The following is an 18,963-nucleotide window of genomic DNA, read 5'->3' as shown; positions in this document are numbered from 1 at the left end:
GAAAATTCGTATATTCATAGAAAAAAGTACACATAATTAAAGTTTATACAACGAGATGATAATGATAATTGGAATTAGTGAAATCATTTCATGTCCACTATTTAGGATAATGAGTGAAATTAAATATGAGTAAACAAACCGTATGTTGTCATTGTTTAGACTAAAGAATAATTGAGCTATCCTTTTTTTATTAAACGTAAATTTCTTATGGCTTTGTCAAAAGAAATATTTTAGCTCCTTGAAGCTCGCTTCAGTCTATAGACAAACTTTTAAAATTGTCATACCTTACTAGCTTGCTTTTTAAGAATGTATTGTGTTATGTCATTCACACATCCATTACCAGGTCTTCATTCAGGGTAGTGATCTTAACATCCATTTTCTAAATCTCCTAGTCATTGTATGCAACAATCACAAGCACAATCCTGATAAACTTAGACATCGTAAACAACAAAAAAGTTTCATTATAGTTTATATCATTATTCTGTTTGAAACTTTTAGAAAATAGTCATACTTTATAGATATGAACTTTTTATGTCAGTCTTATTCTTGAAAATCATTTACGCCTTATGGGTTTTAACCCTTCAAGCGGATCCACCAGAGTTCATACTAGGTTCTGGTATATAGAGTCTATTTTAGATTTATGTCCTTAAGTTATTTTGCATAATTTGGACCCATTATGACATCTTCTTAGTTCATAGGTTCGTCATCATAAATGTTTGGTATGTCATCGTGCGTCACAAGGAAACTATATCTCTCAAGCTTGTGGTGTACTCTCTTAGACTTATGCAACCCTAATGTATCCTGAGGTGGTTTATTTTATTCTACTAGTAATTAGGCAACCTCCTTATAGTGTCCAACCACCTTATGTGACACATCATTTTATCTAATATATGTGATATCTTATAGAATTCCTTAATATTAAATTCCTTTTCTAGGAAGACCTTTAAATGAGCAACAAATACTTTGCGCTCTTATAGATGAAAGAAGTAATACCTTTTAGTTTCCTTAGGATACCCCATAAAGACACATTTATCATATTCAAAGTCTAATTTATTTGATATTAATTTTTTGACATAAGCATCACAACTCCAAATCTTTATGTAAGTTAAGTTAAGATTTCACCCAATCCATAACTTGTATAGAGTTATTTCCATAGATTTAGGCAATAGTTATTTTAGAGTATTAGCCACAATCACTAATACATAACCTAAAACGATGTAAGTAAATTAGTAAAACTCATCATCGAGCAAACCATATCATCAATGTTCAATTTCTACATTCGAATACATCATTATACCAAGAGAGGTGAGTTGTGATAGTATCCTACACTCCAAGCATTCTTTGAAATATTTTACGCTTAAATATTTTCTTTTTCGATTGGATCAAAGGATTTTAATACTTTTTCCCAATTGATTCTCTACTTTATTTTTAAATTTTTTAAATTTCTTAAAGGATATAGGCTTATATCTCATTAAAACTGTATGGTTGTATTTTTTAGAATCATTAGTGAATGCTACAAACTATGAATAACCACTTTTGGCATATACTGTTAGAAGTTCACATACATCACTATAGATGATACTGAACAATTTATAACTCTTTCTTTATACGAGGTAACTTGGTCATTATGCTTAAAATACATGACTCTTTCATCAAATGATTGTAGGTTAAATAATTCCAAAACTTTGTCTATTTGAAGTTTCGAAATGTGGGTCAAGTTTGCATGATCAAGTCTACGATACTATAAGTATATAAGATTCATATCACTATGTCTTTCTTACCATCAAAATTGACAATATCATTATTAAAATTAAGAACACATAGACCATCAATTAAGGACGGAGTTCCATAGTAAGTATCATTTAAACCAAGAGATAATAAACTTTTATTAAAGTTAAAATGATATCCTAGTCTTCCTAAAATACACTCAAAAATAAATTTCTAGAAATTAATAAAACGTAATAACAATCTCTAAATTCCAATAATAGCCCAATGGAAAAATTTTAATAAGTAAAATTATCATTAATATAATTACCCGTGCTCCATTTCTATGTAACCTCTCTTTGGATAAACGGTAAAAATTAGATGGTAAATGAATTTACTAGACTTTATGAAAAGTTTGTGGAAGCGGGTGACCTAATAAGACTTGGGTGTTCAAAATGCTACAGTAGTGTAGTATCAGTGTAAAGTGAACAGATCCCAAACTTCAGGGATGAAGTGTGCAAATAAGATATGTGGGGCCGCTATTTAGATGACGTGGCTTTAATTATACTTAGTGACTGCTCTCTTTTATCACGAGAAATAAAATACAAACGTGGCTGAAAGCCCCTAATACCCTCCCCGCGTAATCCAGAAACTCTTCTTTCTTATCTGCCACGTGTCACTTTTCCTGCTTTTCGGCTACAAATCAACTCGGTCTTCTGGTTTCGAGTGTTGACTGCTACTCACCTTCCTCCCCACTGCCATCCCATCCCACACCACTATATATACTCAGCCGCAAATTCATTCCTCAATGAAACACAAATACAAACTCGACTATAAAAACCTCACCAAGGAAACATAAACATCAAATAATTCCAACAATGGTGAAACCCACAAGCAAGAAACCCGCGGAGACAACAAGTGACTCCATTTACAAGGGCGTCCGCAAGCGAAAATGGGGCAAATGGGTTTCCGAAATCAGACTACCAAACAGCCGCCAAAGAATTTGGTTGGGATCCTATGACACTCCTGAGAAAGCCGCTCGTGCTTTCGACGCTGCACTTTTTTGCTTACGTGGCGTCACTGCTAAGTTTAATTTTCCCGACAATCTACCCGCCATAGAAGGCGGCCGCTCCCTTACACCTTCCCAAATTCAAGCAGCTGCGGCGAAGTTCGCTAACTCGGAGCCTTCTTCAACTTCGATAACTCAGTCTTCGGAACAGTCTGTGTCCGATTTACAAACGGAATATTCGTCTCCGTCCATCTCGGACTTAAATAGTGATGGTGCCTTTGACGACTCCTTCTTGGATTTTTTAAATACAACGGGTTCCAGTGGTTACGTGCCCGATTTTGGGGTTTTTTCTCAGTTTGATGATCTGTGTGGTGATATTTTTGCAGCACCACCTCCGACCGTTGATTACGGCGACCAAATTAATCTTGATGAGATTTTAGTGGCTGATTCTTTTCTTTGGAATTTCTAAATCTAGGTGATTAGTGAAGTCGGAGTTCTAGATATTTTTGGATTCTGGAGACTTGCCGACGGCCGATGTAAGATTCATGTATTGATACAGATAAACCATTTTTTCACGGTTTTTCTTCATTCTTTTAAATTTATTGAATAAAATATTTAATTGAATTGGAGAAAATACTGCAAAGTGTAGCCCTCGTGCTTGTTAATTTTGCACGTGGTGAATTGAATTGTCTTGTTTTCTGACATGAACTTACCGGAAGTTATTAGGCCATTTGTAACACGTGGTCTTGAATGTGGATTAGTACATATATTTTCCCGCAATAAAAAATAATAAAATTATAAATTAATTAATATATGATGAGATATGTAAATAATTATTAGGTTTTGGTCTATCATAACGAGTTGACCTAACTAAGTTATATTAAGTTGTTAGGGGAATTACACATTTATAAATATATCCAGAAATTGTCTCCTCCCAAGGATGTGAAGGCATTTTTGCAATCTTCTTCCAAAAACCAAATCACAGAAGTAAAAGTCTCTCAATTCAAAGTGTAATACTCGGGGAAATCAAGGAGTGGAAATAACTCACGTCATAGTCCTCTTGTTGATGCAAATCATTAGGCCAACAAAATCAAATCTGGGTATACAAATTTTATATACTATTTTTCATATATTTGGATTTGACATGCATAATGTTTTCCAACCTTGATATCAGAGCCTAGGTTATGTATATGTTACCTGTTCTATGAAATTAAATTATGGATTATATATATTTTTTATGTTGAATTTTAATCAAATTTGGATTTTTGGGCATAAATTAAATTCGGTTAAATTGAATAAAATTATATGTTAGAAACATATTAAGATGATTGTTGAATGTCCTTTATATATTTTGGTGTGAAAATCGTATCAAAAACATCTTGAAATCAATGAAAATCAAGCCAAAAATTGAGACCCATATGTGCCGTTAATGTCGCCATTTCGTCAGAGTCACAATGTTGGTGTTGACAGTTGGTTTGACTAGGACAATCGTCGTAAGAGCTACAAAAGCCATGTGATCTCGTCTATGGAAGATGGCCAGTTGAACCAACCGAAATTAGAGTTCTTTGTAGTTGTGAGTTACAATTGGGTTGGGAGATCCATTTGGTCGATAGGTCAACCTGTTAGTCCATTGAGATCAAACCAAACCGATTAACACCTATAGGTTAGTTGATTGATCAATGATCAATGATTAATCGGTCATCAGCCAACAGTAGGACTCCCCAGCACATGTAGGCGCCTGTAGTTCATCTTTAGCACGTGAATGTGCGTGCAAGTTTGTTTCAGTGCATGGGATGTTATTTCAATGTGTGACGGTGCGTGATAACGCGTGGAGCATTGTTTCTGACATGTTTTGGCACATAAAACCCATTTTCTAGTGCGTGAATGCTTTGAGATGCTCGGATCAGTGTTTGTATGCAAAAACTATTTCTTATCCATGTTTTAATGTAAAGACAAATACACATCTATGAGGTTTGAAAAACTCAAATATCTATCTACGAGCTAAAATCTATTAAAATTTTCTGTTAGAAGCAATAGTAAAATTATCATTTTATCAATAATATTAAAAAATATATAAAATTCATTAATTTTTTCTCAAGCTTTAAAAATTAACAATTTCCCCCTTATATAAAATTTTCTAACTTTGAAAAATAATATTCACCTTCTACCTAGGGTTTATTTTCTTCTCCTCTCCAACCACTATCTTCACCTACCAGCGATAACGATTTCAACCTATGAAACTCCAACCACAGACGTGAGGACGAATTGATGAAAATGCATCTTCATCAATTCCAAACAAATTGACAAAGACAAATCAATTCAATGACAAATCGACGAAGACTCGTCGACTCATCTAAAATCAACGTCGACGAGTCTTCAAGCTAGTGGCTAGAGTTTAGTGGGTTGAAAGTGTCATCGTCAATGGTCAGAGTAGAGAAGAAAATAAACCCTAGGTTTAGAGGGGGAGAGAATACTGTTTTTCAAAGTTAAGAAACTTTAAATAGAGGTAAAGTTATTAATTTTTTAAATTTATGAGAGAAAATATAATAAATTTTATATATTTTTTAATATTATTTACCTCTATCATAAAATTTTATTGGAAGTTAATTTATAAATAAATATTTAGATTTTTTAAAATTTTCTAAATATATATTTAGATTTTTTTACTCTTATAAATATGTTTTTACCTTTACATTATAACTTGATTCAGAAATAGTTATTTTAACCTTTGTATAGGCCATCAAAATAATGCATGTTCCAGAATAGTCGATCAACCACAACTTAACCGTTTAAAGGGTGGCATTGGAGTGACCAACAAAATTCTAGAAGCATCTCATTATCTCTTAAAAAACCCCTCCTAGTTGTTGAAGCTAGGGTTTTATCTTCTTACACTTCTAATTCAAACCAGACGCATTCTCATCTGTATTGAAGTAAAAAAAATGTCGAGCGTGCAGCTTACAGCATCATCAATTGCAGTTCCTGCAAGGGGTTTAGCATCGTTTGAAGGTCTAAGACCCTCCTCTGTCAAGCTCTCTTCTGTTGGAACCACTCCCAATCAACGCTCCTTTCGCTCTTTCGTCGTTAAAGCAGCCACTGTGGTAGCTCCAAAGGTAATTATTTCCTCCCTTTTTAGCTGTTCGACTGTATTAGAATTTCTTTGTTATTAATTATTTTGGTTTTTTTAAATATTCTCGTTTATTTTCTGTCACTAAACCAATATCGTTTTTTTTTTTTTTTTGGATTCTGATAGACGACTTAGCGTATAACAAAGCGATTCTGTTAACAATTTCCAATTATTTTTTATTAATCTATAATTTTGCTGCCTATTTCAGCCAAAACTTGCAAATTAGATGCCAGGTTTACTGCTGAATTGAATTGAGTCATGCACGAGCCTGCCATAAGATGTTTTAAACCCCCAAGTTTTTTAATTAATTCTAAATGGATAATTTATCCTTTAATGTCTCATGATAGATCTGTTATCTGAGTTTGCAAATCGCTTTACTTTTTGTGGCGTTGCAGTACACTTCGCTTAAACCCTTGGGCGATAGAGTGTTGGTTAAAATAAAGACGGTAGAGGAGAAAACGGATGGTGGTATTTTGCTTCCAACAACCGCTCAGTCAAAGCCTCAGTCCGGTGAGGTGGTTGCTGTTGGCGAGGGGAAGTCAATTGGGAAAAACAAAGTGGGCATTAGTGTGAAGGTGATTTTTAATGATTGGGTTACTACATTTCTAGTTTCAAGTTATCCGTTGTATTAACTTTGTTCACTCACTCGTCCCTTCTCTCTTGTATAGACTGGAGCCCAGGTTGTCTATTCCAAGTATGCAGGAACTGAATTGGAGTTCAGTGGTTCAAATCATCTCATACTGAAGGAGGATGACATAGTTGGCCTTCTTGAGACAGATGATATCAAAGATCTTAAGCCTTTGAATGATAGAGTATTCATAAAGGTTTGTGCTCTTTCATTATCAATTTGTATGTTGTGCAGTGTAAATTAATGAATCAAGAGTTTCATATGTTGTCCTGTTTGGTTATTTAAAATCTGGGTGCAGATTGCCGAAGCTGAGGAGAAAACTGCTGGAGGTCTGCTTCTGACAGAGGCAACCAAGGAGAAACCTTCCATCGGCACAGTTAAGATTGGCATTTTTTTTCCCTTTTGGTGGTGTTGCCCCATGTTCTTGAATATTTGTATTAGTGATGACAGGAAATTAACCCGATGCTTCTTGCTTTGAATGAACTAGGTGATTGCCGTTGGACCTGGCCCTCTAGATGAGGAAGGTAACAGAAAAGCACTACCCATGGCACCGGGGAACACAGTGTTGTACTCCAAGTATGCAGGGAATGACTTCAAGGGCAATGATGGTACTAACTACATTGCTCTAAGAGCAACCGATGTGATGGCTGTGCTCTCGTAGTTGTTTTTCTAAGCACATTTTATATGTATTACTGAATTTTTCTGGATGAGTTGCTTAAAGGCATGCGGATGTTGAATTTAGTCTTGCTTTGGATATGATGGATTGCATCTGTCTTTCTTCGCTAGAATCATGTTACCTTTTGGTAGCAATTTAATGGAATAGCTGAATTGCTTTTAAAGGTTTGATGGATCTAAAGTTAATCGTTATTTTCAGGAGTAACCTTAGCCCTGAAGGAGAAGCTGCAATTGTGATGTGTATGATTCGGTTTAAATTGTAGAACTGGAATTGTTTAAAAATTACAAATTGGGTTTTAGGTTGAAAGTTTTTCAACAGTTTGAATTGTGGTTTAAGCTATTTTTAAATTGTAAATTATATTTTTTAATATATAAATATATATGAAACTGTTATAAATAAATTTTTTTAATAAATAACTAGTGTATATTTATTTGGTTTTATATATATATATATATATATATATATATATATATATATATATATTTATTTATTTATTTATTTATTTATTTTATATGTTGGGCGCTAAAAACATACTTGGACCATTATCCTCTGCGCTGATGTGTAATTGATCAATTTTCCATTTTTCTAGCAGTAACGTAGACGGCACTAAATAGAGTTGGGGAACGCTTGCGATACAAGCAAAAATTGATCCTACTTGAATAAATAGTTAAGGAACATAAGCGACTGTCACTACACATTCCTGTCATCGTTGCTCTAAATCACAGCATTTACAAGTGGAAGTCAGACCAGCTTTCAATGAGGGCAAGGCTTAATTACACAACCATATCCTAAGCTCTGTGCCTCCAAATATTGCCATCCGCTGTCAAAGCCTTGCAGTAAAGAGATTTCATCTTTTAGTCAACGAGCCATTACTGCACTACATTGGGTTGCAAATTATAAGCATAAAATGATAAGCTTTTAACTGCTACAACTCATGCACGGTTCATATTCTTGGTTATAAAACTCCCTATCGATTAAACGAAGCAGCCGAGTTATCATCATAGTGACCTCTCCATGCATTCCCACTGTCAGTTCCGCTACAAGCTTGATTTGGAACTGGCACATTGCCCAGATCTCCATCTAAGCTCATCTGCTGTACTTCGGCTGATGAAAGTATTTTTATGCTCTGAACACAGCTTACAAATTCACTGCAAGTAGTCACAAATGAATACCCGCGAACAAATAATAAATTTGACAAAATGCTAGGAATTAAAAGAGTGATAATATGACTTACTCCCATGGATCATCACCGACAAGCAAGATGTCATTTTCATGATCCACATATACTAGCTTCCAATCTGAACTTTGCGGATCTTCTAGCTGTCCTTCAATTCCAAACATCCGAGCCAAATCATGCCTCAGCTCATCATAACCTTTGTATCGTGTGACATCAATAGATCGTCCCACAGAGCCGCGCTTGTGGACCTTCAACAGTGGAAACTAGAATAAACATTAAAGATGTCGAGGAAAACAAAAATAGGGACGATTAAATACCCTAATTGCACCATCTTGATTCACTTGGCAAAAAGACTACAATAGTTTGTCAGATTTTTAGACATTGCAAGTTGACCAAAAACCAAAAGACATCAACTAGTAAGTATTTTAAACCAGTTAGTATCACAGATTACTGTTTGTATTTTCTCCCCTGGATACAGCAAGGATGGAAAGGGTATAATCATTGATCAATAAAGAACCAATAGTCAGAAATTCTGGCATTGGCATATAGCTATTTGCAATTCCTTGTACAGATATCTAGATTAGAAATAGATATGAAACCATGGTTTTAAAAACCAGCCAGTGGGGTGAAAAAAGGAAACAGTCTGGTTTGAGCAGTTGGACCGGGTAAAACCTGGGTTTGACCCGGTTGTTGACGTCAGCATGATGATGTTATCAAGAAAATTCAATTTTTTATTAAATTCATGTATACCATACAAACTAAGTTTATATTTTTACTAGAATAATTCAGATTATATATTTAATGATTAATTATACAAAATTTCTTTGAATATTATTTTTAATATTTCTTTAAACATTAACTAATCAGACCGTCAGTTGGACCAAATCACCCCCTTCACAGGGTCAACGTCTAGTTATGAAAACATTGTATGAAACATCTAAACTTTAAATTGCACACACTAGACTAGCTCTCATTTAAGTAGAAGCAGCACTGCAGCAAAGAGAATAAATTTGAAAACTGACCTTCGTATATGTCCGCATCCGTTGAGTCTGATTGGCCCATAGTCCACCACTCAATACCCCAGCTTCATTGATGGCAACATCATTGGAACAACCAGGTTTGAAAGGTATGTTTGGCACTCCAAATGACTGAGAGCTTAATGCAGCAGTTGACAACTCTGTCTCAATATCTCTTGGAGTATTACCATAGTTAGAAAGCAAGTTTTGGAGATCCTTTTGAGAGTCAAATCCCCTTGACAATAATGTATCAGGTGCCATTCCATCAAGATTAGCTGTAAAAGGAAGATTGTTTCGAGGGTGTGATTGGGCATCACCATCCAAACAGTAGGTGGGGAGAGAGAAATTCTGCTGGATGTTGCCAGGATCCAGGCAATATGATGTTCCAGAAGAGGAAGCTTCCAACTGTTCAGTCAGGGTACCTTTGTACTTCAGATGTTCTGGTCCTTTTGAGTTAGGTAACTCATGTTTGATCCTGATATCAGATTTGCTGTGAAGCTCCTGCACCAAATTATTAGCAGGCTCAACCACCAAATCCCCCATCAGAATGGCTGGCCCTTGCTGGTTTCTATTTAGGAAGTTTGATGGAGAAACCTGACAATTATTTGTAGAAGGTGAGGTTGAACATGATGGAGCATCTCCATCTGTAAGGCCAGAATGTGCTCTGATTCCTATAAGTGGTTTATGCTGGTTTGGAGGTTGGTTCATAGGTAACTGTTGAGGTTGCACATGTACTGATGTTGAGAAGCAGTTGCTACTTAGTTGCTGCTGCTGATTCTGAGACACAGGAATCTGCAGTAATTGCTGGTTTTGTTGATGGGCCAGCTGTTGCTGTAGAATCTGAGGCTGCAAAAGCGAGCTTGATGGAGAAAAAACTTGCTGCTGTTGCTGAAATTTCTGTTGCAACTGGAACTGAAATTGTTGTTGCTCTGACATGCCCTGCTGCGGTAACTGCTGAACTTGTGGCTGTTGCTGTGTCCTCTGTGCAAGGTTTTGTTGTAAGAACTGAATGGAAGATTGTGGCAATTGTGTTTGTTGCTGATGCCTCTGTAAAAGACTAGGTTGTTCTATTTGTTGTTGGAACTGCGATTCTTGTGGTAAGGATGTCAGTTGGTATGAATTCTTATTAGTGGAAACAATACTTTGGGGGGACTGTGTTGTGGTTGTCAGTAATTGTTGCTGCTGAAGCTGCGAGTAAACACCTGGTTGCTGGACATTTTGATTTGGGTTAGCTGCAAGCAAACCATTATTTACAGTTGTAGGAAGGAACATTTGTTGTTGATGTTGTGGAGGTGGTGCTGATGTTGGTTGTTGCTGTTGCTGTTGTCGTTGTGGTAGCTGTGGTTGTGATTGCGATTGTGAATTTGACTGTGATTGTGTCTGTGGTGGGGGAGGGGATGGTTGTGGTGGTTGTTGTTGCGATGTTGCTGGAGGTTGGTGGTGGTGTTGCTGTTGTTGCGGCTGTGGCTGAAGAAGCTGATGATGTGGCTGCTGTCGCTGCTGTTGAAGTTGAGTATGTTGTTGCTGCTGTTGGTTTACAGAAGTCTGCAACAATTGCTGCGGTTGCTGCTGCTGCTGGGGCCATGCGATAGGGGGTTGGCCCAGCTGGTTGACTTGGTTATGCAGATTTGCTTTGTTGAACTGCAGATTTGGTGCAGATAGTGCAGAAGCTTGAAAATTCAATAACTTTGATGGATCGTCCGAGCCAAGGTTATTATGCAGGGATGCGGAAGAAGCCATGGGAGGGAAGAAACCTGACTGAGCAGCTGGAAACTGATTATTCTGTTGCATGCTCATCCACTGGACTAAACTCAGACCAGGGAAGATCATGCTTTGGGCATCCTTCATACCAAAATCATCTCCGAGCCAGGGCATAGCTCGCTTGAAAGCATTATCTATGTCGGACTCATCATCTGCAAATGAATTTCTAGAGATCACTCATAAGAAAAAATAATGCCAGGGATATAATTTGAGTAGATTTTATCTAACAGAACTAATTAGCAAACACAGATTTGAACTCCAAGCAATTTACAGAAAAAATGACTTTAACCTCCATATAGTGGGCATTGAGGCTTAGCTGAGCTAAGTTTAGTCGAATAAGAAAAAAAATTGCAATTTCATTCAACTTCAAATGATATATCAACCAATGTTTTGAACACCAAATTGGGCCTTGACGCGGTCAAGGGGCCAACCAATTGAAACAATAGTTGGGCCGGTGAATTGTCTAAATAAATATTCAAAATAATTTTTCATATTTAATCATTAAATATAAAATCTAGATTACATAGAATCAAAATCGAATTTGGCCAAGTGGTCCCGTAAAGGTTAAGTTCCAATAATTGTAAAATTTTGCAAAAAAAAAAATCCTTAAGTTAAAATTGCATGCCTAGCCAATTGTTGGGACTCAGGTTTGAGTCCCAAATATTGCAAAAAGATTTTCAAAAGTCATGTTGACGTCAATAGTTCCATGGAACCGACAATTGAACTTCAACCCAAAGTAGTTGCAACCACAGTTCAAAAAGGTCCAATGGTTAAACAGTTTTAAAATTTCAGTCGAACCGGATTGGCCACTAGAGACCAGTTGAACCGGCCAGTATGGGTTTCAAAACCATGATATCAATGATAGAGAAATGCTCCACCTCGTTAGACTCACTTAACTTACTTTTTCTAAGCCCATAATCAAGGGTCCCTCCACAAGACTAGCTTTCTCCAAGAAAAAGTAGAGCTATTCTTTGTACTTATGTTGGAGTTGAACATATGGTGATCATTATTTACCTGGCATCCCTGGTTGTTTGGGAAACTTGGCTCTGAAAAATGGAGGAGGGCAAATGTAGAAAGGAGTTACGACAGGTTCAATTTCCCATATTGAAACTCGGCTTGGACGTTCACCAGCTGTAGATTCATCCCATCCAACCTATTAAAAGGAATAATGTTGGTAGGATAAGTTGCCGAAGAAAGTTAAAGATTTAAGTAGAAACCAAAAACTTGATTCAAACACATCAAGAACAATATTAACACCTAGATTATGATAGCACATAGTCCCAGAAAGATTTCACCATAGATATACAGAATTGAAACATATACCAATTTAAATTTCAGGATGTTACTTACACATCAACAGGCACTGCAAATTCTATTCAAATCCAGCTTTTTACAAATAGATATATACAACATTAAGTTAGACTTAAAAAAATAAAATCTTTTACATGAGTTCATAATTTGCTAAAAACCTGAATATTACGCCACTGTGAACCTTTCCATCGCACAGGATCCAAATCACTAATACCGGTGATGGTGCCCATGTATCTGCGCACTCCTGACTCCTCAGTTTCAAACATCATTCTAAATCGGATACCAAGTGAAACTTGGGTATACATTGCCTTGTTATACTTGGCTAAGGGAATCACAAACTCAGAAGGGCTTGCTCTGCCAAAATAATTCAGGATTGGTTAGACTTTATCATCAAAAAGTTACTGAATTACGCTGCTGCAAAAATGTCACAACAGTACCTAGGATTGTAAAATATGGTAAATGGGCTGTTATTCGAAGCAGCATGAGCAGCAGCAGCAAGAATTCCAATATGCATGCTGTCACTGGATATGACTGATGAGGAAAGGGCAGGCTGCTGTCTATTAGCACGCCTAATTCCCAATAAAAGCTGTGACTTTTCATCTCTACATAAAACCAAATAGTTTTAGCTAAACAGCAGGAGAAACAATAATACAATTATTTTCTTTTTCTACCGAGTATCTATACTGCACCTTATAAAAAGAACAGAATCACCAGCAAACAGTCTTTTAGTGCTAACAAAAACACTCCAACCTGTAGTTAGCAGATGCCTCTTTGGCTGGCCTGTAAACAAGGCACAACGAAGATTTTATTATATGGTTACGCTTTTCCAACTTAGAAATACATGTTACATTAAGCCATAAATTTGAATATCTCCATAAGGTTTCAATATCAAAGAAGGTGAAGTATGATTTCCTTCAATTTATGAACAAATACAGACAGCATCTATCAAATTAACACAGAAATTCTTGGAACAGGATTAGCTTGAGAAGGAATCAATATCGAAAATTATATGATCTGTGGCAAGATTCAAAGATCAATCCATTTCCAAGAAATTCAAATATATCTGCAATCCTATTTTGTACTAAAACATATAATGGTCTAACAGGAATTGTAGTTCATATTTCAACTTGTTGAAGCATATCCAAGGCTCATCCTTATCATAACTGATTTGATACTTCTACATTGAACAAGAAAAGCTGTGTAACTTGAAAAGAAGATACAAACCTTAATTGATCCATAAATGTGTAGATCATAAAAATAAAAGAAGATCCTTAAGTTCCATACATCTGATATGAAAGCAAACAAGTTACTTGATGAGAATTCAACTATACATTTCTTTCAAGTAGAACCTCTCACCAATAAATTATATTAGCACATAGTTGTTCTAAACACAGAATGAGAATGGAAAACTAAAATCGTTACCTTACAAAAATTTTATATGGGTGCAGCAAGCAACAATAAACCCAATACTGCTGAGTTAAATGAAAGCAAAAGATTTTTAAGAGAATACTCTGGAGGGATACCTCGATAAATATGTCTGAATGTCCATGAAGTTTCATGTAAATCTCTAGCTACTAGCTCCTGGGCAGGTGGTTGCATCGAATAATCCTATCAAGTATCTATGCTGTGAGTAATGGAATTATAGACATAGAACCATACACGAAGCTCAACTTTAAAATAAAAATATTATAAGAAAATAGTTTACATACTAGAGATGGGAAGATCTTCTCTGCTGCTCGGCGAGGTACAGAAAATCCACCATGAGTGCTGGTATCACTTGCTGTAAGAGTTTTGCAGAAAAACTCGGTTGGTTGCCTGTTTTGCTTGAGGCCCATATCAGATGCCAATAATGCTTCCTTTTCATACTGTAGAACAGGCAGTTCAATGCACATAGGTACATGTCATTTCTTCAACCAAAAGAATCAAATTGCATCGACTATTATAATGAATGGCTGACCTACTTTGCTTACAGGTTGAAGTGTCATCTGAGCATAGACCTCATCAGTCTCTGGATCAGCCTGATTCAAAATGAGATAAATGAATTAAATACTGCTTCCAAATAATCAAAAAGGTAGTATCTTGAATTTTTTTTTCCCCTATTTTACTTCCTGACTAGTAAAAACATTTGTTTTGCAACAATAATCCACATTTTCAGGACCAGCCTGATTGCACTACAAACCAAGATACAGAGGCACATGAGTGCATATTCACACACCAACTATGCAAAATAGCTATATTACTCAGCATCAATCCAAAGACAACACAATAGTATGGTAAGAACATGAGAATCAAAGATTTGGGTACACACAAAACATACTGATACAAATTCAATTATATTAATCTGAATTACAGAATTTTCCGATTGAGTAAAGAAAGATCAACCACAAAATAGTAGAGTGGAACACAAGAGGCTCTCATACATGCAATGTGACATTATGAAGCATGCAAATCAACTTGGAAGGCAGATTAGGGTAGCTGGGTACGAAATCAGTCTCCTTCTGCATCGATGCTGCAACCTGAGATACAGCATTATTGGACAGAAAATTTCATTAGAGAACAGAATGCAGTTACAGTTGCTCTTCTAGAATCAATGAGAAGGGACATACTTGCTCGCTGTGGCCTTGAGGGAAGTAAACTACAAGACTTCCAACCGGAGGCAAAGAAACCAGTGGTCCGGCACAAGCATGCCATAGTTCTGAATTAATGTTCTTCCTCTCCCCTGTTCACAAGAGAAGTATTCATACATACATCTAAAAATACATATGTCACACAACAGACCAAATTCAGAAAAATGAACAAAGTTCAAGGGCTAATACTAAGGACTCAAATTATAGAAACATGAATGTTATCTGGCACAATTTATTATTAACCAAGTGTTGTTAATAACCGTGGACTAAACATGAGAAAAACTGTAGTTGATTAAAGGCTTCTCCATTGAATTCCTTTAGAAAAAATATTGCATATATTATATTTATGCAAAAGAACAATATAGAAGTTGGTTATGTGACTGACAATAATCAACCGGCGAACATATTGGATATTTACCATGAACTGAAACTGAAGAAAAGTTCTTTTTTTTTTCAAAGTTTTTGATGTTAAGATATGACGCACCAAAACCAAAATCATTTAGTAGTTGTTCACATCAAGTTAAGCCAGAATAACATTTGGATAACCGTCCATGACAGATTGAAGCTTACTTTTATGCGGAAATTGTTAAGCAGAAGAAAAGGGAAAAAAGTTAAAATGTATGAAAAATTATGATTATGAAGTATCATAATTAACTCGACTACAAAGAACATAGAAACAGTGGAATTTGGAGAGTAAAGACTATCATATTTCACACAAAAACTAAATGGGATAAATTAAGACAATCAGTGAAACCAAAGTCATCAATCAAGAAATTTCTAAATTTAGTTTGTTCTTATTTACTCTTCGAAAATTAGAGATCATAGGAAGTTTCTTTGCAGGAGTTTGTCCATCTAATATAACTGAATATATAATTAATACATCTAAAGTATTTATCCTGGACATTGACGATATATACTTAAAAACCTTACAATTGGACAACAACAAGAGGAAGACAATACCCTTCAACTCAGAAACCCAATAAAAAAGTCAACTTGAAAGTGAATCAAGCCAACACTCTGAAAAGTTTGCTTAATCCAATTTCAGCAAGCATTAGAAAGCATTAAATCAGCAAGCAAAGATAAATCTTCACAAGTGAAAACTAGCAGAGGAACGTGCAGAAAATAAAAAATCAAATGAATGGCTAAATACATAAGATCACAAGTTTTGAAAGTGTTTTAGCTGAATAAAAAACTTAACCCACCTTCGGCAGAATTTGTTAGAAGCCCATTAGCGGGAGCCTTCATGTTTATTTTCATGGATAGGAAATGATAAAAGCCCTAACAAAGCAAGCAAATCCAATCACCTGCTTTTGTTCCTGAAAAGATTCGACCTTTTTTACCACAATAAGAATAAATTCATCTCTAACTCCAAAATATATCCCAACATTTGCAAGGACCATACAAAAAAACACCGCATTGAAATTCAATCCCACAAACCAAACAAAGCAAACACAAAACTTGTTTTCCCGGCTTCTATTTCCCTTCTTTGACCAAAAGGGTGCACCATGTTTTAAAGAAGAAACATCACCGTGAAACAAAAATAAAAAATCATGAAGACTAAAACAAGTTTACTCTTTTAGACAAAACAAGAAGTGGGTATGGTATCATGTTCCTGTATGAACCAAAAACAGAAAATCAGAAAATAGATAGTGTTTACTTCTGTTCAAAGTGTGTGTTTAATTGACGCAGGGATCAAGGAAGAACTGACTTGTCGCCGGGAAATCAGAGGAACAAAAGCAAAAGCGAAAAGACAGCTTTTTTATGTGAAGCAGCAGCCGACATATAATAGACTCTGGCAAATGGCAATCAGGTCAGGTCATGGACAGGGCGGGTTAAAATAAATAAAAATAAAAAAGAAAGATAATAAAAAGCTATTACTGTGTTTCTCCATTAAATCACCAAGAAAGACAGTAGTAATAATAATATTAATAATAAAAGAGTAAGTTAGTTCATAGTGTTGTGTGTTATGAGCAGACAACATTATTCTCTGTTCTTAAATGCTCCTGAAATTCAGCTTAGATTCTTACCAAATTCACATTTGTGTGGCTGGAGGTGGAAGAAGCCTGGGGGGTTGGAGACTTATTCAAGTAAACATTGAGCTTAAGAGTTGGAGTTTCTTCTCATCTCAATAAGGAAACTATTTTAAGACAGTAAACGTTGCGTGCTACTTTGATATTTGACTGGTGACCTAAATTCCATTTTCCTCGGAATGAGACAGTAAAAACAATTTATATTATTTTGATATGTTTAAAAAAGGTTTATAAGAAATGGCAAATTACTGGTAATTTGACCGGAAAAAAAAAAAGGGACTTTTTATACCAAAGAATAAAGGTGGGTAATTTAAATAATAAAAAAAAGGAGATTTTTTTAATGTAAGAGAGCAAGAAGAATGGATCATTTAAGTGGTAAAATAAGAGACTATTTATATAAGGGAGAAGTGGTGATTATGAACCGAACCACGGGTTAACAATTTTTTGTTTTGGTTTGAGTTTGATTTGAATAAAAAATAGTTTGATTTGAGTTTATCGAACTAAAATTAAGATGATTTGAATTTAGCTTAAATAAAAATGATTCAATTTGAGTTTGACTATATTTTATGGTTCAAATCTATCATTTGAATTTATAGGTCAAATTTATTATTCGAATTTATGACTTATTAATAAAACGATATCATTTATTTAATAATCGGTAAAACAATATTATTTTAACAATCGTTTAACATGATTCAAATTAAGTCACAAGTTAAGTTTGATCTAGTTTATGAGTCAAACCGAATCAAATTTTTTCTAATTCAAAATAAGTTGAATCTTTTAACTCAAATTTAGTTCAAATTCAAATCAAATCAAACCGAATTGAATCAATCAAGTTAGTGTTTACGCTTACAAGAAAATAAGAGTTTAAATCCTCTCAGATGAAATTTTAATTCTAAATTTTTGTTTATCTAATTCAAAAAAAAAAAAAACAAAGAAAGATGTTTTTTTTAATTTAAAAAAATAAGGATGATCAGAAATTAAAAGAATAAATATAATCTGGCAGGAAGGAGGAAGGGAGGGGCATGGTCCACACACATGGAGGAGAGGGGAAGCCGAAAGGCTAAAAGAGTGATTGAGAGGGAAAGGAAAGAGATGTTGACTGAATAAAATGTTATAAAACAACGCCAACTAGCCGCAAAAACAGGAGATCTTCACATGTCAACAACTTCACAAATGCAATTAAACTTAATTTAATTACGATTATCAATTCTTAATCATGCATTTTTCTACGCAGTAGTTGAGGTACTTTACACTTAATCTGGACAGATCCTGATTTTGAGCATCGCTTGATTCTCTTGTACCTGCCAACCCTTTTTATTTATTTTTTTTATATTTTAACAAATAAAATAATAATAATAAAATAATTTTGTTTTTATTTCTTTAAAATATTCATCTTTAAATGGACCCCACAACAACTCAAGGAGCACTTGTATTTTGTATGCTTTACTTATTAAAAAGGCCATGGAATTTCTTTTCAAATAAATTACAAAAAGAAAATAAGTTTGAAAAATAAACTCTACATTCATTCATTCAATCCTAGAAAGTAAATATGCCTTTCATATTGTTTTAAACATTTTTCCATCATACCTTTTGACTAAAAATATATAAAACGTGTATTTTATTTGTTAGTCGTATTATATATTTTTATATATTTTTAATTTTTTTATTGACAAATGATAAAATGATATTTTTTATAAAATATAGTTGAATCGTATATCAAAAATCTAATTTTATGTATTATGTATTAAGCATTATATTTTATCATATCGTATCATATAATATAACTTCTAAGAAATAAAATATTAATAAAATAATAAAAAATATAATTAACACATCATCATTTTAGAAAATATTACAAGCATCTTTAAAAATTTAAAATTTTTTTGCATATACTCCT

General features: G+C 34.6%; 3 protein-coding genes across 4 annotated transcripts; 2 read left to right on the top strand and 1 right to left on the bottom strand.

Moving 5' to 3' along the window:
- Positions 1–2,492: 2,492 nt before the first annotated feature.
- Positions 2,493–3,288, top strand: LOC123194312 (ethylene-responsive transcription factor ERF017-like). Its single transcript, XM_044607485.1, has one exon. It carries the CDS (start codon positions 2,583–2,585, stop codon positions 3,180–3,182), a length of 600 nt encoding a protein of 199 aa, XP_044463420.1. The 5' UTR covers positions 2,493–2,582; the 3' UTR covers positions 3,183–3,288.
- A 2,231-nt stretch (positions 3,289–5,519) lies between these two features.
- On the top strand, positions 5,520–7,304 carry LOC123193983 (20 kDa chaperonin, chloroplastic-like). The gene is made up of 5 exons (XM_044607083.1): positions 5,520–5,823; positions 6,233–6,412; positions 6,506–6,661; positions 6,764–6,841; positions 6,953–7,304. The coding sequence occupies exons 1-5, from the start codon at positions 5,653–5,655 to the stop codon at positions 7,124–7,126; spliced, it is 759 nt and encodes a 252-aa protein (XP_044463018.1). The 5' UTR covers positions 5,520–5,652; the 3' UTR covers positions 7,127–7,304.
- Positions 7,305–7,757: 453 nt separating this feature from the next.
- Positions 7,758–16,955, bottom strand: LOC123194290 (auxin response factor 19-like). Of its 2 annotated transcripts, none has more exons than XM_044607460.1 (13): positions 16,236–16,955; positions 15,013–15,125; positions 14,827–14,922; positions 14,368–14,424; positions 14,116–14,271; positions 13,930–14,014; positions 13,096–13,186; positions 12,844–13,008; positions 12,565–12,760; positions 12,110–12,248; positions 9,341–11,247; positions 8,376–8,581; positions 7,758–8,289 (listed from the first exon to the last, which is right to left on the bottom strand). In XM_044607460.1, exons 1-13 carry the CDS (start codon positions 16,288–16,290, stop codon positions 8,109–8,111), a joined length of 3,447 nt encoding a protein of 1,148 aa, XP_044463395.1. In that variant the 5' UTR covers positions 16,291–16,955; the 3' UTR covers positions 7,758–8,108. The 2 variants fall into 2 exon arrangements, with proteins under 2 accessions (XP_044463395.1, XP_044463396.1); XM_044607461.1 differs by having other exon boundaries at positions 8,376–8,566; positions 16,236–16,952.
- Positions 16,956–18,963: the final 2,008 nt, after the last annotated feature.

The sequence above is a fragment of the Mangifera indica genome, chromosome 13, assembly GCF_011075055.1.
Source record: "Mangifera indica cultivar Alphonso chromosome 13, CATAS_Mindica_2.1, whole genome shotgun sequence".
NCBI lineage: Eukaryota > Viridiplantae > Streptophyta > Magnoliopsida > Sapindales > Anacardiaceae > Mangifera > Mangifera indica.
The sequence above is the reverse complement of the archived record's forward strand: the minus strand, read 5'-3'. Positions and strand labels throughout refer to the sequence as shown.